We start from the raw sequence: 27,834 nt of genomic DNA, 5'->3' as shown, positions 1-27,834 counted from the left end.
GCGGGCCTCTGAAAATCCACGCAGAGTACGTGCGTCCCAGCCACTCGCATATCTCCTGGATTCTTAGGGCTTTTAAAATTAGCCCTTTAGGTTGGCTTGTAGAACAGTGTCTATATGTAAGGAAATTTCAGACTAGGAATGTGATAGCCAAGAGTCTTCTGAGGTTGCTGCTGCCCTTTTCTTACTGACTCAACTCACAGATTTTACCATTGTATCACTCTTCTACAAGTAGATTTTAATTCGTACTGCTACTGCTCCTGACCCCACCCTCTGGGAAGACTAAATGGGGCAACTGACCTTTCCTCTTCATCCAGTCAGACCAGTCCAGATGAATGAGTTATGCTCACTGACCAACAGATGGAGACAGAGATTAACAGGTTCTCTGATGTCACCCCTCATACGCATCTGTGCAGACTTCAGCCTGCCAGTAATTTCTGTCTCCAGCAGATGGTAGGTGAGCATCTCAGGACGAAGATAAGAAGAAATTATTTGTAGAGAGCAGCTTCTTTCACCTCCCTCCCCTCAATTGAGCATAGCCCTGAGTAGAAGATTTAAAAAATCTCTGGCAGCTCCTCAGGTGAAAGCATAGTCTCCCTCCCATGGTTGAGCAGGATGTGGGCCACGATGCTTCCCGTTCTTTTTCTTAGACTGGTCTTGAGGTCTCTATTCCCTCTTCTCCCTTCCCCTCTTCCCCACCTCCTCCCCCCACTCCCCTCCTTTTAAGCTTGGGGAAGCGACAGCTGAGAGGAGGTATGATAGAGGTCTATAAAATAATGAGTGAGTAGGTAAACGCAAATCAAAAAGTACAAAGATTAGGGGACATAAATTGAAGTTTCAGGATAATACATTTAGGAGAAATAGGAGAAAATGTTTTTTTAATCGATGCATGATTAAACTCTGGAATTTGTTGCTGGAGGATGTGATAAAAGCTGTTAGTTTAGCTTGGTTTCAAAAACATTTGGACAAGCTCCTGGCAGAAAAGTCCATAAACCATTATTAAGGTGGACTTGGGAAAATCCACTCCTTGTCCCTGGGATAAGCAATATGGAATCTATCAAGCTTTTAGGATCCTGCCAGGTACTTGTGACCTGGATTAGCCACTGTTAGAAACAGGATACTGGGCTTGATGGACTTTTGGTCAGATCCATTATGGCAAATGTTATGTACTTTTTGGGGCAGTCGATTTCTGCTGGAGAGAGACCGCGGTTGGAATGGCAGCCAATTTAGATGCGCAGGTTGCTGAGAGTGAACTGGAATCACCATTTCTCAGCCCCATGGAGCAACTGCCAGTGTAAGTGACTTCTGGGGCGCTGGGTCAGAAAGGGGCAGTGGCCTTTCCCTTAGCTCTGGAACCGTCAACCTTGGCTTGGGCATCGATGTCCAAGGAGTTTGTGAAGTGTTTGCACCATGTGTTTTGTATGGGGCAGAGTTCAGTGGCTCATTTGCAGGAATCCAGAGGTAAAAAGAGACCCAGGAAGGGGTGGATTATTACTCTGGTTTCACAAATATTTTTATTAAAATGTCTTTGTAACAGAAATGAAGAAAAAATAGCTATTATGTTTGGCAGCTCACGAGATTGCCTTGTGAGCCGCCGCACTCACCCCAGCTGCTGCCCAACACTACTAGAGACCTCCTGTCATGGCAGGACGCCGCCATTGCTGCTACTGATGCTGTCGTCCTGGTCAGGACGCTGACGCCCCTTAGGCGCACACATCTGCACACATACTATAGGGCCCACAGCGGGAAACTCAGAGCAGCACCTCAGCTATTATGGGACTTCCACAGGAGATTCCCCAGGAAGCCCAAACCCAGAAGACTGGGGAATGGCTTCGGAGGGCGGGTACGGTTATGTTTGGCGGCTCACAGTACTGCCCCGTGAGCTGCTGCACTCATACCAGCCGCTGTCCGATGCTGCCGGAGGCTTCCTGTCATGGCAGGACGCTGCCATCACTTCCCTATCGCTGTTGACGCTGCCATCCCGGCCAGGCCACGGCCTCCCCTTAGGCGCACGTGCACACAAGTGCTTGCATAATGTAGGCCCTGCAGTGTAAAACTCAGAGCGACGACTCCTGATGATGTCAGCCCTATCGGCTATTTAAGCAAAGGCCCCACAGCATTGCCTCACTTCAGCAACGGGTTTCCTACCTAAATCAGTGCATGTTGCTCCTTCGTTTCTGTTTGCTCCTGCATTCTTGGTTCCTTGTTCCTGCGATCCTGTCCACTTTGCCTTACTCAGCCTGTCTCGTCCAGCCTTGCCTTGTCCAGCCTGATTTGTCCAGCCTTGTCCTGCCCTGCTTGTGTCATCCAGTGTCTCTTGTGTGTCTTCATCAATCCCTGGTCTGACTTCCTGATACTGACCTCTTGCTTTGGACCTGACCATGATTGCCTGCACCTGATCTGTTGCTTTGGTTCTGACCACATTTGCCTGCTACCTGGGCCTGACCTCTTGCCCTGCACTTGACTATGCTTGCTTGCTGCCTGCCCCGACCCTTGGGCTGTCCCAGTATCTCCAGCCTGCTGCCTGTCCTAAACAAAAAGAACCCTTGGAGTCCTTGTTCAGTACTCTCCCACGCATGGATCAAACCCACTTAAATGGGCCTTGCTGGCCCCAGGACCTCCCCCTACCCAAGCCCTTATCCCAGCGTGGGTCTGGGTCTTTTGGAGGCAGTTGTTCCTGCTCTGCTGGCAGAATGTCAAAATGGCCCCTGTTCAACCTGAGGCTGGCACCATTATGTTATATAACAGTATAAAGGCATGAAATAGATCACTATATCAACTATTTGGGATCTGCCAAGTACTTATGACCCAGATTGGCTACCTTTGGAGACAGGATGCTGGGCACAGTGGATCTTGGTTTGATCCAGTATAGCATTTCTTTTGTCCTTATGGTCTTATGATTTTTTAAAGCTTTCCTGGTCTTAAATATTAGTATGTGATTCATTATGAAAAACAAAATTCAGATAAATCCCACTTACTAGCATATTTTCTGCAAACATGAATCTTTGTAGCAAACATTTTATACGGTTGCTTTCATTATCTCCTTTTTTTTAACATCATAGAGACTGCTGCAGTAGATGATATTTTGCTACCGGTACTTACTTTCTCCCTGGCAGTAAATCACCCATGCTTCCTTAGGCAGAACTCTTAAATCCGGGTTCGTCCAGGAACCTGTTTGTTAAGCTGTTTCTCATTGTTCACTTGCAAAGCTCAGGGCATGCCAAGATAAACACAGCTTTTGCATAAAGGTAGAGAATGACTCTCACAGTTTTACTTGGGTTTCATCAAGTCAAATGTTTTTGGTAAAGGTTAATTAGTTGTATCAGAACAATAGCTCGCTTCACTTTAGGTACAAATACAACTGTCATGGCTCCTCACTTAAAGAAAACAAAATACCATTATTATTAGACCATAACCTATAGTCCTTCACTGGATGTAATATCATTTATTAGTCCAATAAAAAGAATCAGACACCTGCTTGCTTTCTTTGACACATTTTAAAACTTGCCAGTGGCTTATTCTTAACAGTGCCCAAGTTAGAGGCTTGTCTGTGGAAACTGAACCCATTTATAAGGTTTTGAAAATCCACTTATGTCCTGATTTTTTTTTTTTAATAGATTGTCCTGCTTAATCAAAATCAGTCACACAATACAATCAAGCCATACTGTGAATAAAGAAGTTTGATTTTATATGTGACGCACGTGGTTCAGATCTAAGATTTAAAAAAAGAAGGGCACAGAAGGTGTGGTGCCTCTTGTTTGACTTGTTTGTGTTTCTTGACTAGACTTTAAGCTCTGTGGAGCATGGTATATCTTTGATGTGTGTATGTCTGTTAACACTAGAGAAATGATATGTAGTAGTAGTGGTGATGCTGCATCATTATCCCTTTTGTCCTTCCCACCCTCACTCTCCACTATCCCTTCTGCTCTTTCCAGGCTCCTCTCCATTTCCCTGCTACAAACTTTTCTCCATTTACCTCCTCCCAATTCTATTTCCCCCCAGGTTCTTCTCCATCTTTTTCCCTCAAATACTTCTCCGTTTTCTATCCCCCTTAAATTCATCTTCATTTACTTTTTTTTTAAGTTCTCTTCTTTAAGGTATTATGTAGGACTGAGGGAGCATCCCATACATGCCTAAAAAACCTTCTAGTATTTTCTAAGCTTTGTGAGAAACACTCCATATTGGTGCCAGCAGATGATGTTGCCCACTCATGTAGTTGATTACCCTGCTATCTACTAAGAACATTCATTACAGGTAAGTAACTTAGTTTTCTCTGCGGATAATCAGGATAAGGCAGGAACAAGTGTGGTTGACATCATTTGACATCACCAACATGGCATTTTTAGAAAATTATGGAAAAGCCTACAAAGTTCTTCTGAACATGCACAGGATTTCCTGTTTAGATGCCACTGCTTAGAAACTCTCCTGAGGCCTTCTTTGTCCTCAGACATCAGATGCTTCTTTTATCCTGAGAAATAACAATTCTTATTGAAATCAGGCCTCCTCAGCTGCTTCTCTTTATCTCTTCCTACCCAGAAGCTCCTTAGGTCCTTCTTTGGCACTTGTGTAAATTTCTTTACACATCAGTTACTTAGCCCTGGGCTTTTTCTTATGTGTGGCCCCATTGGGATCTCTACAAAGGAGTAGGCCTAGTACAGAGATGGCCAACTCCAGTCCTCGCGATAACCAGTCCTCAGGAAATTGCATGAGACAGATATACATGCACTGTCTCCATTGTGTGCACAATCATTGTGGATATCCTGAAAACCTGGCCTGTTTGTGGATCTTGAGGACTAGAGTTGGCCACCTTTGGTCTAGTAGTTAGATCAGGGTAGTGTAAAGTAGAGGAATATATCGCCTAAGTCACAGCACCCCCACTAGAGGCTGCTGTACTGGTTTATACCTGCTTGCATAAAAGAAAGTGTCTTTTTGGATTTTTGGTTTGGATTTGGAGAGAGAGGGAGGGTTTCCTTTCAGTTCTCAAGTTTTCAGTGTAAAAGCCCAAAGCCCTGGCTAAGGAGCCTTAGAAAGAACAGAGAGTCATTTTTGACTCATACCCAAGAGATTTTTGAGTAGTTTATTTCTTAAGTAGATTTGTGTTCAGGAGGAGTCTTTATCCAGCCTTCCTACCCAAAGAAAGGAGTAAGAAGAGACATTTCTTTGGTTAACTTGGTGTCCCTTGCCAATCCGGCAAAAAGAATGGAGAAGGAGTGTATACCCATCAGGTATCATCATCATGGAGGAAAGAAGAAAATCTGAGCCCCATTCTGGATGCTCAGCCACAGCAAGCAGCTTGGGAGTGCCAACAAGGTACACAGGAGAGGAGAGGTTTGAGAATCCCAGGTATTTAAATGAAGTACTGACTTGGGAGGAAGACCCTGTGCATCACAGTTTATCTAGGAAGACTTCACTTTCAATCCAGGATAAAGAAGGGATCTCAAGTGATAGACAAGGGATCACAGATTTACATTTTGAATTTCTGTATGGATATTATCTGAGAAAAACTACCCAGTACCATATTCCATGATTAAACTATTTTTACAGTAAAGTTGTGTGGGAACTCCAGCTTTGTGTGTGTCTTGTTTATTGATACACCAGCTCTCAGCTTCTTTTCCTTTCCCCAGCATCTGTTCTCCTGCCCCTCCTTCCCCTGCTTTATGCTTCTTTCTCCCCTTTCCTTGCCTTAGCATATGCCCCTTGCCTCTCCCTCCTTCCTCAGCATCTGACACCTGCATCTTCTTCCTGCCATTTCCAACCCCTTCCCCAGCATCTTCCCTCTGCTTCTTTCCCCTCTTCCCTAGCATCTGCTCCCTGCCTCTTTCCTGTTTCCTCTGCATCTACTCCTAGACAAGGGGGCCCCAACAAACCTATGGCTGACCTGTGGTTCGGCTGCAGAGCTCTGCAGTGTGAGGCATCCAGACACAGATTCCTTGCCCGATGGGGCTGCTGAGGCCTGGAAGTGGTTTGTTCAGGGCCGAGGATGGAGGGAAGGCAGCTGCCACCAGAGTGGCAGCAGCAACTCTGGTGGCAGCAGCCCTTAGAGGCTGCTGCCACCAGAGGCAGAGCCACTAGAGGCGTTCCGTGGCTAGTGAGGATCACTGGCGCCACCTAGGCATCCCACCTGAGTAGGGGTGGAGGTGCCAGAGACTACCAAGGTGTAAAAAGTGGGGGATACAAAGAATAACTTAAAAAGAATCCCTGCCAGCTGCTGTATTCTTAGCAGCGATGAAAGGAGCAGAGCTGGTCCAGTTTTCTAAAAGCGCTCGTGCAGGCACCCGCCCAATATACTGCAGAGTCTTCTGGGTTTCCTGTGCCATTCTCATGTGCAAAACATAAACATTGCAGCTGGTGGAATGACGGGAGGGAACAGCAGCTGAAAAATGAGATATATATATATATATATATATATATATATATATATATAAAAACGTCAGGGTTCCATTCTTATACTCATGGACTTGCCTTTTGTTTATATATATATATATATATATATATATATATATATATATATATAAAAACGTCAGGGTTCCATTCTTATACTCATGGACTTGCCTTTTGTTTATATATATATATATATATATATATATATATATATATATATATATATATATAAAAACGTCAGGGTTCCATTCCTATACTCATGGACTTGCCTTTTGTTTTCCCTTTAAGGGAAAAAGTGAGTTCACTTAGGGAAGAGAGAGATTTTAGAAAACGGTGCTGGAATAGAATTTCTCCTATTCAATAACAACTACCGTAGTATTCAGTTCTGCAAGTCACTGCCTCTCATCCTTCTAATTGGGTATTAATGTGTAAACACCCGTAAAGCATGCTAGGATCAGCCCACATGAGACACTGGAGAAGACATTGATATTCATTCCTGGTGTTGCCTATCCTTGAAGAATTTCACTTTAACTGTCTCTGTCATATAATCAGCATGAGTCTTTTTCATTTTCTCTGTTCTTAGTCACTGTTAGTCACATCTCCATGAGTCTTTTTCATTTTCTCTGTTCTTAGTCACAGTTAGTCACATCTCCATGAGTCTTTTTCATTTTCTCTGTTCTTAGTCACAGTTAGTCACATCTCCAGGCTTTTTCCGGATATCGAGCTACATCAGGTGCCCCTGATAACAATATTCTCTGGTTCTAATAAATCTTCCTTTTGATTGTTATGAAGATGTTCCCACTTGCTGATTTGCTTCCATAAGCCAGAAATCATAAGCAGTGAAACCTCTCTGACTCTTCTCTGCACTTTAACGAGAGAGATCAGCTTGAGTGAAATAAGTTGAACGTCTCAGTCAAATTTGCAGTAGACCGTAACATTAGGAACCTAAATCTCATGATTTTAACTGTATGGCTTTCCTACCAGACAGCCTCTCCCTTATGCCAGGCATATCTGCCCTATGTGACAGGGACATTTCTCCATCTGGATCAATAGTGTAGTATTACATTCACTCTGGTGAGCTTCCAAATAATGGAAGTTGGGGAGGAAACTGCTTCCCATTACATTTTCTTTGGAGCGCAGCTAGCAATGTGTCGTGCTTCGTTGTAATTAAAGCACTTGGCACGCACCAGTGAATGAGTGAACACAATTCTCACACAAACAAAAAAGTAAACTACACTTAAGATATAGTACTCTATGTTGCTATATAATTTATAAAGAAACTGTGGATTCATTATGCTACTTTTAAGCTCACAAAGTGTCCTTTCCAGTGGAAATAGTTATTATGAGAACATTCTTCGAATTATTTACATTGAAGTCCCACTAACAGATCACCTGCTCATTGTGTGAGCAAAGCGGAGCCCTAGGGGGTGCCAGGCTGGCACTAAACGCAGAGCCTCCTATTCCTGGATCAGAGTTTCAATCTGTGCTTTCTCCTTCACAGTTTCCACGTCTTTCAACTGCTGTTTTTTTAGGTTTTCTTTTCCTTTCTTGTTGTTAAAGGTTTTTTATTTGAAAGTCTTTTTGTGCTTTATTCTGTTTTCCTTGTTGAGAGTCCTTTTCAAAGCCGCTTCCTTGGGTAAAACAGTTTTGCCCACGCACCGGGAGGGCCATTTTCTAAAAGCCCGTTTTTGTGGGTAAATTGCACCTGTAGTGCCCACTACCCCTACCTTTACCCACAGTGAGGGTGGGGCTGGCCAGGGGGGCATGCTTTTGAATTTTCAAATGTATGTGCATATGTTTTCTCACAAATGAGCAGGTGTAAATGTGTGCGGGACGTTTTCTGGGATCATTTTCAGCATGGAAGTAGGTGCATACTTTCATGCTGAATATTTGTGCAAAGTCCAGACTTCATTGACTTTTGCAGCAGTGCAGTTACAGAACTACCCCCATGGTGTGGTAACTGAGCTTTTGCATGTAACTGCACCTAGTATGTCAAATTCTTGTTTTATTTTCTCTTCTCCCATGCTATACTTTGTTCTGATTGACCTGCTTTTCATGTAGGATATCACTGAAGCAAGTCAGTGATCTCCATTATTATTCCCAATGCAGTTAGAAAGATGGCCCTGACAAAACCTTGGTTCTCAGTACCTGAGAGATGACCATAACTGCTGGGTATGAAATGTGCTTGATGAAGTTGCCTTGAACTGTAGTTCATGTTTGCTTAAGCAAAATAGAGAAGTCTTGTGTTTCACAGGTTTGAAATCTTGGCACCCTGAAATAGATTCCCTGGCAGTCAGGACTTAGTGTAGAAGTCCTCAATCTCGAGAACTTGATCTTTAAGCTAATCTGTTATCAAAGAAGTTGCATGCTTTTGAATTACTTCGTATATGAATTGAGGAAGAAATACATCAAGGTTTTAGTGCCTTAATGCATTTGTTCTTCAGGGGTCTTCCCTATTTCCCTGATGGGTCTGAGTAGGTTTTTTTAATGAGCGCTGTCTTGGGCCTGACTCCTTAAAGTGTTTTCTCCTAAAACCACTCTCTCCTCAATTCCACCGCTCGCATGTCATCTCCACTGCTAGAAGCTGCTATCCTCTTTGCCATGCTGTCCTCTCTCCTCAAATGCAGACACCGTAATTATAGAGGGATCACTAGTGGAGGCAAAATTTCTCCTCAGCCTCCAAACCTAGCTGTAAAATGAGGAACAAAAGCAACACTAGCAGTCATCCACAGATTGTCCAATACAGGGCAAACTCAGCCCTACCTCCCACCCTCCATCGGGAATGCAGGCCAAGGAAGTCTTCTCCTCTGCTGGACACTGTGGAGAGTACATCCGTCAGTAAAGGAACAAAGCCCACTCACATGCAGACTCAGTCTGATCAGTCCCATGTACTTTATAAGCCCACTCCTTCCACTACTCTCTCTCTGGCCTCAGCATGTTAAATTTTATTACTAAGCTGGCCTCCATCACCTATGAACATAATTCATTCCAGGCGTTACTATCTTTGATTCTTGCAAGTACCAGTCCCTTCCCATGGGTTACCACCAGCTCCTGAGCTGGAGTTAAATTTTAGCATTAGCTGGTGGGTTAGTGCAAATCACATGGCTTAACGTGATTTGCGATAACCCATGGGAAAATCAATGAGCTTCTTTATATGCAGTGCAGCTCATTTAAATATTCTTTGCTTTTAGGCTGGAAATTGTGCCTTATTAATAAAAGTGAGTTAACACCAATTTAAATGTTAACATGTTAAGATATTAATCTCCTTTAATAAATAGGCCCTTTAGTAACTGTATAGTGGAAACCTAGGATTTAAAAAAATATATATATTTAGGCTTTTTGCTTTTGATGTTTCCTGTTTTAAAACATAGAGAACCCCAAAAGTTGAACAACAAATTGCTTTTGCCTCTCTTTCTCCTTTGAATACAGTATCTAACATCTGAAGATTTGGTTTGTGTGGTCTTGAAAGTTTATGTAGAACATCAGCTTTGGGTAATTCTTCTGTTGGTTCAGGTATCACAGCCTGCAATGAATCCTGTTTTCTCCAAGACCAATAGGGCTTCTCCAGCTCTGCACTACTCAGGGTGGTGGAGGTGGGATTAGAACTGGGGACTTCAGCTTTCACAGCTCTGGCCTTGCTGCTGTTGCCTTAAGTGTTCCATTGCTGGAAGTGCACACAGACTGCTCCTTTTAGCTACTTGAGCACATTTTCTCTTTGCACCCCATAGTATTATACAGGGTGGCCCGTGGAAAAGTAGCCTGCCTGCGTGGCACTGGTATTGGAGGCGGGCTACTTTTCCATGGGCCACCCTGTATCAGAAAATGGTAATGACCATACACTTCAGGGATTTAGAGTTGTTTCTTACTGATTTCATTTGCAGTCTCAGTATCCAGTTTGACTGATTTTCTCTGAATGGTGTCTGTTTTTAATATATCACCAGCCATTTTATTTTGCTACAGAAAATAAGTTCTTAGGACAGTGAATATTTTGCCTTCTTCATAGTTAATATCATTATTATAAAGAGTTGAAGACTATGTTTTGATTTCAGTAAACAAAACTTGAAGAAGTGGCAATACCAACCAACCAACCAATACCAACCAACCAACCAACCAACCAACCAACCAACTACCTATCCAGTTATATGACATCTTCACCTTCCATAGACACAAAAAAAGAGGAGGCGGACTTCTTCTAGCCTCCAAGAAAGAACTCAGACTGACTGCTCACACCATCAAGACTGAATCCAAATTGGAACTAGGATTAGTCAAGTCAAAACTTCTACAAATTTTGTTAGTCTACGCTCCTCCTGGAGTTTTAGAAACCGACCCTTCACCCCTCATAGAATCCATAGCAAAACATATTAACTTAGACCTACCAACTATGATTATGGGTGATTTCAACCTCCATACAGATGCTATACCGCGATCTGCGAACTGCGAAGCCTTCCTCACCACCCTCACTGCTATGGGATTCTCTCAGACTATCAACAGCCCCACACACAAAGCTGGTCACATCCTGGATTTAATATTCATTAACTCTAAATTCACATGCACAGTTGATCCCACATGTACCCCAATCCCTTGGTCAGATCATTTCTTGATAGAATCATCCTTCTCCACATACAAACAGACTCACACCTCTCCGCACCTTTCCACCATTCAATTCAGGAAATCATGTCCATCTGATATACTCAGCGAGCAGCTCTCCAAGGAACTCTCCAACCTGGACCTGTCTAATCCCGACTCAGCCCTTTCTTCCTGGCAAACAATTACTGAAGCAGTCGCAAACAAATGGTGCCCAATAACCTCCAAAACAATCAACCCAAAAAAAAGGGGGAATCAACCTTGGTTCAGCACCGAACTGAAACAGATGAAACAGGACTTACGCCATAAAGAAAATAGATGGCGAAAAACCCCCAACTCAACTACTCTTTCAGCATACAAGGGTTTCTTACATCGCTATAGGACCTGCATACTACAAAAAAAAAAGGAATATTACGCCAACAAAATACACCACTACCAGTATGACGCCCAGGCCCTATTTGCTTACGTAACACAAATAACTAAATCAACCCCGCCACCTATTCCAGACGAACAAGCTCTATCCAAGGCTAATGAACTCGCCTCATTTTTTCAACTGAAGATCCTAAATACTCTCGCCCTCCTTCCTCCTAATACAACACCTCTCAAATCAGATGAGGATTTCAATTTGTTCGCTAAACCTAAGTTGGACAGCTTCGAATTAATCTCCACCAAAGAGATTGAATCCATTCTAAAAAGACAGAAACCATCTAGTCATCCGGCTGATAATATCCCATCAAGACTCCTGCTGCTTATTCCAGACACGATCTCAGGACCTCTAACAAATATTATTAACAGCCTTCTAACTCAAGGAAGCTACCCAGACAGCCTAAAAACTGCTTCTCTTAAGCCCCTCCTCAAGAAACACAATCTAGACCCTAATGTACTAGCCAACTTTAGACCCATCTCCAATCTACCATTCGTTGCCAAACTTACAGAGAAACTGGTAAACACCCAGCTTTCAGAATATCTAGAGGACCATAAGATCCTATACCCCTCGCAATATGGCTTCCGGAAATCACGCAACACGGAGACCCTCCTCATTTCGCTTACAGACCATATTATAATGGGATTAGACAAAGGACATTCCTTCTTATTAGTTCTGTTAGACATTTCGGCGGCATTTGACACAGTCAACCACACCATCCTCCTGGATCGCCTTGAGGATATCGGCATCTCCGGATCGGCCCACAACTGGTTCAGGTCCTTTCTCAGCAATAGGACTTTTAAAGTCAAAATCAATAACAAGGAGTCACCTCTAACAAAATCTTCCCTTGGCGTACCACAAGGATCCTCCTTATCTCCAACCCTCTTTAATATATACCTCCTCCCCCTCTGCCAACTACTGACAGACCTCAACCTAATTCACTATCTGTACGCAGATGATGTACAGATTCTAATCCCAATAACTGAATCCATCTCAAAAGCTCTCACCTACTGGAATAACTGTCTTCTATCCATTACTAATCTACTCAACAGCTTAAACTTGGTCCTCAATGCCTCAAAGACGGAACTTCTCTTCATCTCTTCAAATGAAAACAATCTTCCTCCACCTTCACCGCACAATGCTCACATCACCTGTACGCACGTTAGAGACCTTGGGGTAATAATAGACAATCGTCTAAACCTTAAAAAAATGGTCAACACAACTACCAAAGACAGTTTCTTCAGACTACAGGTTTTGAAACGACTGAGACCACTCTTATTTTTCCAAGACTTCAGGACAGTCCTCCAGGCTCTTCTGTTCGCCAAAATAGATTACTGCAGTGCCCTCTTTCTAGGCCTCCCTAAATCTACCACCAAACCACTGCAGATGTTACAAAATGCGGCAGCGAGACTGCTGACCAACACCAGCCGCGGTGAACACATCTCCCCCGTCCTCAGAAACCTACATTGGTTACCAGTAAATTTCAGAATCCTGTACAAATCTATTACCCTAATACACAAAACCATCCATCAGCAACTCCAACTCGACCTGGATATCCCTTTCAAACTCCACTCCTCTAACAGACCAACGAGAGATATCCACAAAGGCACTCTGAAATTTCCCCCTACTAAAGCCACTCGCCTCTCTACGACCAAAGACAGAGCTTTTTCAATTGCAGGCCCAGCTATCTGGAACAATATCCCAGCAAATCTCAGATTGGAACCCTGCCTCTTAACCTTCAGAAAAAGACTAAAGACGTGGCTCTTTCACCAAGCCTTCCCAGATCCACCGGATAATCACTAGTTTGAGCCTCACTTCTTACAAGGACTTTGACACACTTCCTCCTGAACAATGGACACTGGCATTTCCTGGTTAAAGCATATGCTCTAACCCGTTAAATTATTCGTATCATGTTATATTTATTCTACCTGCCTCTATCTTCCTTCCAGCTTGTCTTTAAGCCTCCAAGTTTTCCATACCTTGTTGATTGTAACTTTGACTTATTCCTCTTCCTTTGTTATCTATTATTTACCAGAATTGTTACCTCAGTTTTACCCTTTGTTAAAATGTAAACCGATCCGATATGGTTATCTACTATGAAGGTCGGTATAAAAAAACTGCTAAATAAATAAATAAATAAATAAAAAATACCACCAAATCTGTAATTGACTTCTTTTCTTGAATGCAGAGTTAATGTCCCCGCTGATGTCAGACTGTGCTGTATCTAAATTAGCAGATAAATAATTGGCGCATTTATTTGCTGGTGTCAGTAGCCAGGTGTAGACATGTGATCGAAAGCAAATATTTTGCAATACAGATAAGGCAAGGCAGTGGTCAAAGCTTTTCAAGTATGCTTTTGAGGTGGTGGCAGTTTTGCTTTGAATTTTTTTGCTTTTGATGTTACTGGAATGTTATCATATTACTATACAGAGACAGCAATTCCTTTGTTATAATCTATAGAAACCTCCCTTTTTGCTCACTTCTCTTCAACTCCTTCTCCGCTGTCCTTTTACTTTACTGCTTTGTTTTACTTTAAGAACAAACCCACCACACCATCATTGTAATACAGCCTTTAATTTACTTGTGTGTTTGTATATCATCCTTAGCTCATTTTGCACTGGCATGAGAGCATGGCTCGCCATAGCTAATTACAAATGTATTATGTTAGTCTAGGGGTGGCCAATTCTGGTCCTCAAAAGCTACAAACAGGCCTGGTTTTCAGGCTATCCATAATGAATATGCATGAGCTATATTTGCATAAAGTGGAGGCTCTTGAGGGCCAAAGTAGGCAGTTTCTGTGTTAGTCCAATAAAAAAAGTTTGCCTACACTTGTTCATTGACCTTTATGACTAGTGATAAAAATCAGAATGGGCTCTTCTCTTCCCTGAAATTTTAATTGAGACAAGTGAGCAAAGAGTAGAAAAGAAATGAAAATATTATTTTGTATAAATTTGAAATCCAAAAATGCATGCTTATTAGAATCCACTAAATGACAAAAAGTGTGAAAAAGAACAGGCAAATACACATCATAAAGAACAAAATAAACGAGGGGAGTCTTCTATATCTATATAAAGCATTTATAAGAACATATTCAGTTCTTACAAAAAAGTGAAATGAGCTCAACACTTCCAATGCTAAGGTCACCCAGCAGGGTTCATCACTTCATTTGTCACCAAACTCACAATGGGTTTGTTTTTTTTCACTTGGCTTATTCTTAGAAAAATATAGGAAGTATGTCCATCAATTTGATTTTGTGAAAGGGTCTATACTGTATCCCATGCACATAATATCATATATTCAAATTGCACAATTAGTAGGGATGTGCATTCATCACATCCATGTATTTTTAATCATGAAATACACGCACACTTTCCCTTTTCCTGCGTGTCCTAGAAAGTTAACGAGGTGCATGCATACCTGCAAAAATGGATGTAACGAATGTACATCCCTAATAAAAAGTTCACTGAGTACTCTATCATCACAAAATTGTTAAAGTTTTCAGTCCAAAGTTGTTTAGAAATTTGCAGTTGGAGAATAAAAGGCAATCTGGGAAATACTTATTCAGTCCGTAGATCATGCCTGATCTTCAAACTCCAAATATCTTAGTCCCATTAAAAAAATGATGAAAACCCCTTTGCACTTGCAACTTTATTGTAATCATGTTTTTATGTATGTTCTATAACTTCCATTTCCAACTTCTATTGCCTTTTGCTGATTGGCTGCATCGAGGTGATTTTTTACAACAAAATCATAGTTAATATCAGGTGCATAATAGCTCTAAAAAAGAAAATGATAATTAAATCCCATATTAAATGTTTAAGGACTGCATAATCTAAAAAAATTAGAGCATGTTACTGATGAGCAGGCAATCTACTTCTATTTCAGAAGGCAAAGCAACAAAAAAATAAATAAATTCCACTGCAGATCAGGTGACCTATTTCAACCAATCGCCAAACTGAAAAATGTCTTCTAATTGGATCCCTCCAAAACACTAAATCACAAATCAAAAAAACTCATGGATGAGTACTGAATATGGGATGTTTGGGGTTTTTTTTTCATTGATGGTTTAATGTTTCTCAGGGAACCAGTAAGAAGAGGACATTTTTCAATTTGATGATTGTTTGATTTATATACCGTCATTCCATTTATAGATCACAACGATTTACAAAGTGACATTCATCATTATTACACAATTCACAGACAAATGTTACAAAGATGTAGAGAATGGTATGTAAAATTGTAAGTCATCAGCATATAAGAAGTTTATTCCTAGATTTGTCAATAATTTACACAGTGGGAGCATGTAGACATTGAATAGTGTTTGTGAGAGGGCTGAGCCTTGAGGGACACCTGTATCACACCGGAAGGTGTCAGATGTGTGGTTGCCCAGTTTGACTTGGAAAATTCTGTTGGATAAAAATGACATGAACCATCTGTGAACCAGTCCGCCAATCCCTATGTTTCTCATCTGATGGCATAGTAATGCATGGTCTACAGTGTCAAATGCAGCTGTTAATTAAGTCAATTAGCACAAGGCAGTATGATTCATCTGTTTCAAGTCCTTTTAATACTGAGACTGTTAGTGAGAGTAGTAATGTCTCAGTTGAGTGGTGTTTCCTAAATCCAAATTGGTTTGGGTAGAGAATGTTTTGATCATCCAGGTGATTTACCAACTGTGATAACACAGCTTTCTCAAGTACTTTTGCTAGAAATGGCAAGTTGGATATTGGACGATAGATGTCCCAGTCATCGTTTCTACCAGACTTATTTTTTATGATTGGTTTTATTACTGCTTGTTTTAATTCATGTGGTATTATTCCTTCTGATAGTGAGTGATTAATTAAGGTTGTGGTTGATGGAGTGATGACATGATGTATTTGTTTGAAGGAACTAGCTGGTATTGGGTCATGCGAGTGAGTAGCCAGTTTAATTTTATTTATGATTTGGCTGATTTCTAGTTTCGATACTCTGTTGAAAGTGGACCATTTAAGTATGTCATTTGATTCTTCTGGTGTTTTTGTTGAAGAACTGGCAGTGAATTGTTTTTTCAACTTGTTGATTTTGTCTGAGTGCGGTGGCATATTCATTGCAAGAGGTCTTAGGGGTAGATTTTATAAAACTACGCCCGCACATACTTTTGTTCGCACACCAGGCGCAAACAAAAGTATGCCGGATTTTATAAGATACACGCGTAGCCGCGCGTATCTTCTAAAATCCGGGGTCAGCGCACGCAAGGGGGTGCACATTTGTGCACCTTGCACGCGCCGAGCCCTGCGCGCGCTGCCCGTTCCCTACAAGGCCGCTCTGAAATCGGAGCGGCCTTGGAGGGAACTTTCCTTCGGCCTCCCCCCACCTTCCCCTCCCTTCCCCTACCTAACCCACCCTCCCAGCCCTATCTACTCCCCCCTAGCTTTATCGCGAAAGTTACGCCTGCCCCAGGCAGGCGTAACTCGTGTGCACTGGCTGGCCACCGCCGCGCCCCCGGGCCAGAACGACGCCCGCGGCCATGCCCCCGGAACACCCCCAAATGACCCGCCCCCATGACACGCCCATGACACGCCCCCCAGGAAAGCCCCAGGACTTACGCGCGTCCCGGGGCTTGCACGCGCCGCCGAGCCTATGCAAAATAGGCTCGGTGCGTGCAGGGGGGTTTTGAAAGGGGCTGTTTCTTAAGTATACTTGATTAATAACAGTTTATTGACTTCTCCAGTAATTTGTCCAAACCCTTTTTTTAAACCCAGCTACACTAATTGCCTTAACCACATTCTCTGGAAATGAATTGTGTATTGAGTGAAAAAGATTTTAAATGTGCTACTTGCTAACTTCATGGAGTTCTATCTAGTCTTTGCATTTTTTGAAAGAGTAAATAACCAATTTACATTTACCCATTCTACTCTATTTGAATTGCAGCTTTCTTGCATGTTAGCTGTAGAGCAGAGCTTCCCAAACCTGACCTGGTGACCTCACAGACAATCAGGTTTTCAGGATAGCCATAATGAATATGCATGAGATAAATCTGCATGCACACTGTCTCCAATGTATGCAGATTCATCATGTATATCGATTGTAGTTATCCTGAAATCTCAACTGGTTGTGGCATCACCAGGCAGGGTTGGATTGAGACATGCTGAGGCCCTAAACTACATCTAATTTAAGAGGTCTCATAGCATCACTGAAAAAAATGTAATATTCCTGAAATTCATTTGTTTTTTTGTATTTAAAGGCCCCTCATAATTTGAGGTTTTTAGCTATAGTTCAGTGTCCCCAGAACAGATTATTTGGAAACCCTATTGTAGAGTTTATCAACCAGAGGGACAAAGGAAAGGGTATAAATCTAGTCCTTAATGCCTTTGCTGATTTACTTTTGTTTGCATAGTGGGTTTGCTGTTTCCACCAGATTAGCTTATAAGTTTATGCTTCTTTTTATAAAAGCAGCCAGTCTGAGGCTCAAGGGGCACAAAATGCAGCGACAAATTCCATTCACCCAAAATAAACAGTCACAGAATCAAACAGCAGGGTGTGTATTCTATACTAAAATACACATTGCTGAAAATCAAAGCACATTTCTTACCGTACCCAGAACTCCATAGCAAGGCACTCACAATCATGCTGCTCACTAAGAATTTCAGATGCAGTAAACAAACTATCGTTTTTGCACCCTATTTTGATATTTGGTTATGTTTCTTTTAGCATTATATAACGATCTCAGGTTTTGCTTGAGTCCCTTTTATACCTCTTAAACTGCAGAGTTTAAATAATTATAATGGAACAATTCTAGTGTAGAGAGCCCTTCAGGGTCTCTACTAAGAGGGGAGAATGGAAGTAGATGTGATTGGGTTTTAGCTCCCCCATGTGGGAGGCTACAATGGTGGAATACATAGATTATAAAATCCCGAGCTACCATTTTGCAGTGTGGATTCTTATAGGGGGCAGGATGTCTTTGTTTTGTTTTATTTTCTGTTGGAAAAGGACCCTGGGACTTCTGGGAAGGAGACCTGGGAATGGAATAGGAGAAAGGATGCTTTGTACCAACCTTAACAATGCTCAGTTTCTTCCTTTTGAGTTGGGATAAAGGAAGTTTTTTTCCACCCTTCCTTAACCTACTTTTGTTGTAATTGTAGCTGTTTCATTTTTCCCCATATATCCAGTTTCCCATCATCTAATAATTTCTAGAGTTATTAAGGGGCTTTAGAGCTTGAAACCTCCAATTAAGACACCACCACCACAATTAATGAGGCCTCCATATTAGTCTCTGGCAACAGCAGACTTAAAATTCATGGAAAACCTTCTTCTTGATAGTTATCACATCAGCCTGCAGAGGGGGACAGTAACTTTCAAACAGCTGTGCTGTACGCACATATGCCAGCTCGCACCCAGAGACGCGGCCATTTCATAACATAGGTGTGTATATGCATGTAAGAAATAAAATCGGCTGTATGCCTATACATGTACGCACAATTATATATGGATGCGTGCATGTGCGCGCAAATGCTGGCTCTACCGCGTAAGTAGGGAGATTTTATTAGATACACAATTACAAGTTTCCCCAGTCCGTTCCCAGTTCACCCAGATGAAGGATAGGACCCCCTAGTTAGTATGCCTCCCTTTTACCCTTTTAGCCCTAACCCTTAAAAGCCCGCTAACTAGCCTCGTATTTTTTGTTTCATTACTTACACGTCATCCATAGCAGAAGTAACGCTACATGGTAGGGGACCCTGGTGCACACTGGTTTGCATATGTATTTACACGTACATTTCATGCTACATTCCTGGACTGCCCAGGCCCCGCCCATTCACCCTCTCCTTTTTTGCCTTTCCCATGGCTTTGGCATGTGCAGGGCTTTTAACATTTGCCATTAAGTGAGCTACAAGCCTGAGTAACCTACCCTCCATATACTCAAATATTTAACAGGCGTATTACAAACTCGCCCGAAATTTCTATCAAAGATAGTGATTCAGTTCCACCTCAATCAAATAATAGCATTGCAGACATTTTCCCTAAGCCACATCCAACTCCAAAAGAAAAAGCTTTTCACGCACTGGATTGTAGAAGAGCACTTCTATTCTACCTAGAAAGAACTAAGTTGTGTAGAAAGACAACTAAGCTATTCATTTCTTTTGAAGAAAATAGGAAAGGAAATTCAGTAACAAAACAGACATTGTCTAAATAGCTTTCTCAATGTATATCTCATTTTTATGAAACACAGAATTATCAGATTCCAAGCCAGATAAGAGCTGTCGCCACAACCTTAGCCCATTTCAACTCCTCTTCAGTGCAAGACATCTGCAAAGCAGCAACTTGGCCATCGGTGCACGCCTTTTCTAAACAGTTTTGTTTCTCTTTGAGTTGCTGAAAGCAGCTTCCCTCCTCTGCTTTGTAAAATCATCTGACGTAACATTTTCTTACATACTCATAAACCCCAATGCGCAGACACCCACCACACGCATAGAGAGGTAATTTTAGCTGCATTTACCCAGGTAAATATTTGTTTGAAAATTATCTTGTTCAAATGTGGCTGGCTAAAGTACACACAGCTTCCATAGCACATGCACTTTTAGTTGCATTATGAAAAGGTGTTCCTGTAGAAGTCTTTAGGTTGGGGAAGTAAAACAGGGCATATACAGGTGATTTTCAACTGTATGCATACTATCTAATTAACATGCGCTGATCCTGTGGAGACCTTAATACGAATGTTGCTTAGGTAACAATCTAGTTAACATGTCCTGATTTTGTGTTGACCCATAATGTGAATGCTGCTTTTGTAAACTGTTGTGGTCTTCTTTTGGAACGACTGTATATGAAATGCCTAAATAAATAAATAAATATCTCGCCCCAGCTCAGTACCTCACACAGGGGCAGATTTTTAAAAAGTATGCCCAAGCGTACTTATGTTCGCGCGACCGGCGCAAACAAGAGTATGCTGGATTTTAATAGATACGCGCGTAGCCGTGCGTATCTTTTAAAATCCGGGGTCGGTGCGCGCAAGGCTACACAAAATTGGCAGCCTGCGTGCACCGAGCCGCGCAGCCTGCCTCTGTTCCCTCCGAGGCCACTCCGAAATCGGAGCAGCCTCAGAGGGAACTTTCCTTCCACCCCCCTGAACCTTCCCCTCCCTTCTCCTACCTAACCCACCCCCACAGCCCTGTATAGCCTCCCCCTACCTTTGTTTGAAAAGTTATGCCTACCCAAGGCAGGCGTAACTCGCGCGCGCCGGCAGCTGGCCGGCGCGCGATTCCCCGGCCCAGGAGCAGTTTCGGAGGCCTCGGCCACGCCCCTGGACCGGAACCATGCCCACGGCCCCGCCCCCGAATGACGCATTGCCCTGACACGCCCCCCCCAGGAAAGCCCCGGGACTTAAGCGCGTCTTGTGGCTTGCATGCACCGCCGAGCCTATTCAACATAGGCTCAGCACGCGCAGGGTGAGCTTGGGGCAGGTTTTCAGGGGGTACGGGCAACCTTACGTGTGTGCCCCTTTGAAAATCTGCCCCACAAATTTCAAATTCAAAGTACGCAGATTGTTTTAACACACATAGGCCAGGGCACGGAATGATGAAGCCTGCGCTAAAGGGGGCGGGGGGGTGGGTGAAGGAGGGGGCGGGCGATAGCCCGCAGCTGATCGCACCATGGCGGTGCGATTTCATCTGCTGCAGTGCGGCCAGCTGCAGTCTATCGCGGGTATAGCGTCACTGTAAAAGGTGGTGCTATTCCCTGTGCTACTGCTGGCGATAATGTTCGAAACATTATCACCGGCAGCGGTGTCGCCGCCGCCGACTCCTCCCTAACTCCACCCCGACTCCTCCCCTCCCCCTAATTTTAATGTTACCGCCGCAAAAAGGCCCTTTTCGCGTGCAATAGGGTATAATTGATAGGGTATAATCGATAACATGTCAATATTAGGCATTTTATTGTTTTGCTTTTAATTTCATTTTTATTGTTATATATTTTATACTTGCTATTTATTTTTGTTTGTGCTCTATAAACCGATGTGATATTTTTTGAATGTTAGTATATAAAACAAACAAATAAATAAATAACGCATGAGATAAGTGCTTAGAAAATAACCCCCATAGTTTGTAATTGTTAATTTTCAAAGGGAAACAATCTGAACTGTTTTGCTTTGAACACTTGCATAAAATGCACACATTGAAAGCACCCACATAGTTGCAGTTATGTGAGGTATTTGAAAATTGCCTCCATAAACATACACACACACACACAGACAGACATGCAACATACATATGCACAGATGCACACAGACACACAAAGTGAAACACACATAAACACACCATATGGATGAGAAAGTGGGCTAGAAACTGAAATAAATAAATATTCAACACGGACACACTCAAACATACCGCCACCCCCTCCACCACACACACCCACCCACAAATGTAAAGAAAGAGTGACTCTACAAATTGTATATAAAAATTCTTGTAAATGCAATAAAAATACATGAATATAAAAAAAGAAAAAACAGGTAGACAATGAGAAATCCTGGCTGACTTACTCCTTGCCTTTTTTTTCTCAATACGTTTGCAGTCTGAATATCATTATGAGTACACCGAGTGTAACAGCTTCGGATCTCGATGGAGAGTGGCAGTACCACACAGCCTAGGACTCTGCACTGGCCTGCCAGATCCAGTCCAGGGCAAGGAATGCTGTAAGTTACCATCGCTTCAATAAGTTTTATGATGCATTTGTTTGCTAACATTGCCATTATGCACCTCACTCCACCTAAAAGGATGCATAGTTTCTCATATCATACATACTAGCCAGACTATGAGGAGGATTTCCCAGAAACGTGTTTAGGTTGGGGGAGGAAAATGTCAAATCTATGTGCATCAGTTTTCAAAAAGAAATTATTATCCCTTTGAAAATTAGGTACAGGATTTTTGCCCAAAGACTTTGCAGCTAGGGAAGTTTGAAAATTGACCTCTTAGAGGGTAACTTTAGAACACAGAGGTCAAATTTGTGTATATTTGTTACACACAGACTTTACTGTTAATTTTCAAAGCGATTTTATGCACATAAATATCACTTTCTGGAGTAAAGTCCTCCAGTGCACACACAAGTTACACTTTTTCCTAGAAGTGCGTAACTTCTGCGCGTAAGTCCTCTCACTGTTCCAGCTCCGGCCCCTTGCAATGCCTACCGCAGATGCACGTAAAAGTATGCATGGAACCAGGGCTATTTTCAAAGAGCCGGTTTTGTGGATATAAGTGGCTTTGTAAATGACCCCCCCCCCCCCCCCCCTTTGCAAGCTCTCACCATCATTTTGTTACAGAATATGGGGATTCTCCCGACTCAGGACAAAACAGGCCTAACAGATTTCACAGGAGAAGAGCTCATAGTAGTAAGAAAGAAATAAACAAGAAGGATTTGCTTCTTATTAGGGGTTGGATTTTGTGATTATTTATTATTAATTGTAGTATCCAACCCTGTAATATTTCTCCTGTTATATTTTTAGATGTTTGATTTTTTTTGTTGTTACTGTATTTGTAATGTAGACCACTTTAAATTGCTTTCAAAATAAATAAGTGAGAAAAAAAGGGGATGGAAGAGGTAAAGGAATCTAAGCTGCTCCTTTTAAATAAACACAGGAGCGACTTACTTAGGGTATGAGATAAGCAAGTCCTATTTTAAGTAAATGATAGCACAAATCCTTTCTGTGATAGTATATTTGAAAATGCCCAGCTTGTTCAGGTTTCACAAGGGCACTTTTGCCATGCACACTTTGCAGCTAATTCTCAAAAGGAAATTATTGGGATGAATACGCACATAAGTAGCTTGTGCCCGCACGATTGCTGTATACGAGACATGAAAAGTAAGCCTGAACTTTAGATCTCGCATGCACGTAACATGTCGAGGCGTTCCGGAGCAGGGCCAATGCTTGACGTGCAGAAGTTGCCCTTTTATAAGAGGGCTTGCTTACATTTGGCAGCGTGCTGGCATCGCTTTACACCTGCTCGTTATCTTGTGTAATTGATATCAGACTTGTTTATTGTGTGGGAGGTCTGGGTGAACTGGGGTGAGTTTAGGCTGAAGAACCTGGAGGGTCCTGATGGACCGGATGAACTGGTGGAGAAATGGGAAAACTGGTCATTTCGATTCCGTGCGCATGTTTTAAAATATGCCGCCTTGTGCGCATAAATTGGGTTTTACGTGAGCAAGTCCTACTTTATTTCCATGTGTAAAATGTACGGGCGTATATTCTTAAAATAGGTGGGAAAAGTACGCGCTTTCAGTGCATTGCATGTGTTCGCATGTAAGCGTATACCGTATATGCTTATTTTGTGATAGGTGTGGGTTATAAAAAACTATCGTAGATCTCAGCGCGGCCTAACATTCGCACATATGCAGCTGCATGGAATTGTTTGAAAGTTATCCTCTATGGGGGTAATTTTCAAAAGGATTTACACATGTAAATGTAACTACTATTGGACCAAGTTTTTAAAGCCCACTTACATGGGGAAAGTGCATGTAGACGTGTAAAACCCTTTTTTATGCGAGTAAATGCTGTTGAAAATCAGGCCGTATGTGAGCATGAGGTTTGCACCTACTCTTTGTGCAGGTGGTGGGGAGAAGGGATAAATAGTCTGTGGGCTTTTGGAAACACCAAGTGCTTGTGTTCTTTTACTCCCCTGCCCTTAATGCGCAGGGTGTTATTTTAAAAGGAGTTGTGCACGTAAATGTAACATACTATCGTAGCAATTTTCAAAAGCCATTTACCTGAGGAAAGTGCTCTTACGTGAGCAAATCCCATGAACAATTCAAAGGAGTATATTGTTGCAATTTTCAAAAGCCCACTTGCTCAAGTAAAGCGCATTTACTCAAGTAAAACCCAGTTTTATGCATGTAAATGCTTTTAAAAATCAGGCCCGTACAAAAGAATGCCTTTTTCAGCCAGGTTAAAGGCATTTGCACTGTGGAAGCTCACTCGTGCTTTTAGCCAGGCAGCGAAAGGCAATTTTCAGTCAAGCCACCATACTCAGGTAAATGGTGATGGCCTCCCCATTAATTCCTGTGTGAAAGTTCTACCTTCTGAAAGGTGATCTGGCATTCCCTGTACGTACCAGGATCAGTCCAGACAGTAGGTTATGTCTCCCTTCCAGCAGGTGGAGTCAGAGGTCAAAGTTCTCCGCACCTCCCATATCCCAGGGTGCCTCCTGCGATCCTCCAGTATTCCTCTGACTCCAGCAGGTGAAGGAAGACATCCTCTGCGGTCCTGATACTTTGGTCAGCTGAGTAAATTTGCCTTTGAAAAGGTGATCTGGCATTATTGCATAGCCCTCATGCAGGTAAACCTAGTGTTGAGGGCTTTTGTTATTGCTCTGCCTGGGCCTCTGTGTCTGTGAGGTGAGGGTGGGATGAGCTGCCTTTCACATCGCCACTTCAGGTTCCTTCATCTTTGCTTTCTTGCTGTGCTTTCTCTCTCCAGCTTTTTCCTGCAAAGCTGGTGAGTTCCTGGACATGAAGGAGCAGAACTGTAAGCCCTGTGCCGAGGGGACGTATTCTCTCGGCACAGGCGTACGTTTCGATGATTGGGATGAGCTGCCAAAAGGATTTGCAAACATAGCAACAAACCTTGAAACGGAAGCTGGCTTTAACTCTGTGGAAAACTGCACCACGTACGTATCTCTGCGCAGTTCCCCAGAAAAGAGAACTACTTTATGACTTTTAACCGTAATCAAATGTTCCCAGGCAGAAAGCAGCAGGAAACTGAAGCAGAGCCTAGAGTAGAATTTGTTTTACATCATCCTTTGATAAGGAAAAAAACAGCCTCTCTCCAAAGTTAAACCACAAAAAGAGAACAAATGCATACTTGATAAACTAAAGAACAGGCTTTTTTATGCTGCAGGGAATAAAGATCCTCCCTGGGCATTTCTAGCCTTTTTATCTCACTTACAGGCCGATACAGTACAGCACGCTCCAGCGGAGCGCGCTGTTAGCCCGCGATTGGCCGTGCGTTTTCGACTGTATAAGGGGTAATAGCGCGTCGAAAACGTGCGGCCAACCCCCCCGAAGCTAATAGCGCCCGCAATATGCAAATGCATGTTGATGGCCCTATTAGTTATTTCCGTGTGATACAGAAAGTAAAATGTGCAGCCAAGCCGCACATTTTACTTTCAGAAATTAACGCCTACCCAAAGGCAGGCTTTAATTTTTGCTGGCACCAGGAAAGTGTACAGAAAAGCAGAAAAAAATGCTTTTCTGTACACCCTCCGACTTAATATCATAGCGATATTAAGTCAGAGGCCCCAAAATTAAAAAAAAATTAAAAATGAAAAAAAAAATGTTTTTAATCGGCCGGCGGCCCGCGGGTCGGAAGACGGACACTCAATTATGCCGGCATCTGTTTTCCAAACCCGTGGCTGTCGGCGGGTTTGAGAACCGACGCCGGCAAAATTGAGCGTCGGCTGCAAACCCACTGACAACCGCCGCGTCTGTCAAAAAGGAGGTGCTGGGGACGCGCTAGTGTCCCTAGCGCCTCCTTTTACCGTGGGCCCTCATTTAAATACTGAATCACGCTTCCAGGAGAGTGGCCTGGGCGCGTGTTGGGAGAGCGGGCGCTCGCCTCGGAGCGCTGGCTTTCCCGCCAATTTTACTGTATCGGCCTGTGTATCACACTACCGGGAGTAAGAGCATCCAGAGGCGTTTCTCTCTCACCGGGGAGGTGTTCAAACCTGTCCGTCACTCTCTGCAGGAACTAAAGAAAATCTTCAGGCATTTCCATCTCTTTCATAGCAGCAGTGAGGGGAATAAGAACAATCTCCTAATGGAAAATGGTCAAGCAGTAAAATGAAGAACTGGGAAAGCAGAATATTAATTTTGAGACTATAATGTTTCTTTGGCGGAACTAAGATTTATAGCTAAAAATGCCCACTGAGTGAATTCATCTTTTTAGTGGTGGCATACAGAAGCAAAACATAAACTTAAAGGGGCAATTTAAAACTGTCCACTTTGGCGCAAAGTCTCTGGGTACTTTCCCTTTGTAATTGCCTTGAGTATGAAGTGCTGTGGACTTATGCACCTGCTTTTTGTGTGGATAGAATTTTTATAGAAAGTAATGTGTAGATTTGAGAATACGCACATTATTTTCTGATCCCATTCAATACAGGCCCCCGTCTCCGGGAATGCCTCTCCGAAATGTAACTAAAAAAGTGTATGCATTGTGGAACATGATTTTGAGGGAAGGCAATTTTCATTGTGGTTGTGCATTCGTTTGAAACAAATACATTTTTTCGGAATGAAAAAGTCAATTTACCAAATCAGTGGTGCCTCCAGATGGAACAAAAGTTTTCATTTCCATTTGTTTCTGGAAGATTGTGCTTGCGTTCATCATTACATGCACAAAAGACACTTTGTGCGCAACATATCGGAAGTTGTGAGTACAATTGGGCACAAACCCCTCCCAAAATAAACAAAAAAAAGAGAACACAACAAAAACAAATAAGAATCCCCAGTGAAAAGAACCGACATGAAAATCTTGGGCCTGCATATCCCTAATTGTCTCCATAGTAGAAAGATAATTTGAAATGTGGCATTATAGAAGATTAGTTGGAAGGACATGAGCTCAGATGAAAGACTGCATGAGATGATGGAAGGTGGAAAACCCCTGGTAGAAGATCTGACCAGAAGGAAAATGAGATTTGCTAGTCATGTACTCCAAGGTTCTGGCAATATGACAGCTAATTTAGTAATGGAGGGCCTGACAGAGAGGAAAGCAGAGAGCAGCCTGAGGCAATGGCATGAAAACAAATCCAACTGAGCAGTTACTCAGGTACAATCAGGTGCTGAAAATCGCCTGCCGCAGATGAGCTGGAGGAGAGCTTGGCTAGCAAGGGATGTGTGGGGATTTCATTTTGAACCCCCCATGCTCACTTTATGGCGCCGGCTTTGCAGCTTCTGTAAGGTGTATGCAAAGTTCCCGCAGTGCCATCCAGCCAGACCCCCCCCCCCCCAAATAGATAAATCCCTGCAAATAAAAGGAGAAATAATTTTGGGGGCGTGGTGAAAATGCTACTACTGGCAAACTGAAACAAATAATTTAACATCACAAAATACATATTAACACTAGACCTGAACCGTTTTAGCAGTTTTGCAACCAACATTTAAGCTTTAATTATCACATAGCTCTATTATTAAAATGATGTTACCGTTCCATGTTGGCACATGTATAACTTGTAATCTATATCAATTAACCTTGAATATCCTTTTGTGCCTTTTTGTAAACCGTTGTGTTGGTGATTTAACTTAACGACGGTATAGAAAAGTTTTAAAATAAATAAATACGTACTTGTTAAATGCCAGCAATACTGCTTTTCTGTTCCATGATGATCTGCCTTATTATGCAACCTTTTTTGAAGTGTCTCAGTGTTCTGTGAGATCATTTAAGAAAAGGAAGATGAGGGGGAAATTTGAAAACTGACACCCTCCATGCAGGGAAA

The 27,834-nt window shown here is 42.5% G+C and overlaps 1 protein-coding gene across 2 annotated transcripts in view; it reads left to right on the top strand.

Annotated features, from left to right (window-relative positions):
- KIAA1324 (KIAA1324 ortholog) overlaps positions 1-27,834 on the top strand; it is a 90,713-nt gene that overhangs the window by 8,802 nt on the left and 54,077 nt on the right. For both annotated transcript variants that reach the window (XR_003852163.1, XM_029572979.1), the window contains exons 2-3: positions 21,926-22,046; positions 24,825-25,014. Coding sequence is in view for 1 of the 2 variants with exons in the window: in XM_029572979.1 (XP_029428839.1) it covers positions 21,926-22,046; positions 24,825-25,014 (311 nt within the window). In the remaining variant the exon portion in view is untranslated. The remainder of the gene's footprint in view (positions 1-21,925; positions 22,047-24,824; positions 25,015-27,834) is intronic.

This window comes from Rhinatrema bivittatum, chromosome 12 (genome assembly GCF_901001135.1).
Source record: "Rhinatrema bivittatum chromosome 12, aRhiBiv1.1, whole genome shotgun sequence".
Classification (NCBI taxonomy): domain Eukaryota; kingdom Metazoa; phylum Chordata; class Amphibia; order Gymnophiona; family Rhinatrematidae; genus Rhinatrema; species Rhinatrema bivittatum.
The sequence above is the reverse complement of the archived record's forward strand: the minus strand, read 5'-3'. Positions and strand labels throughout refer to the sequence as shown.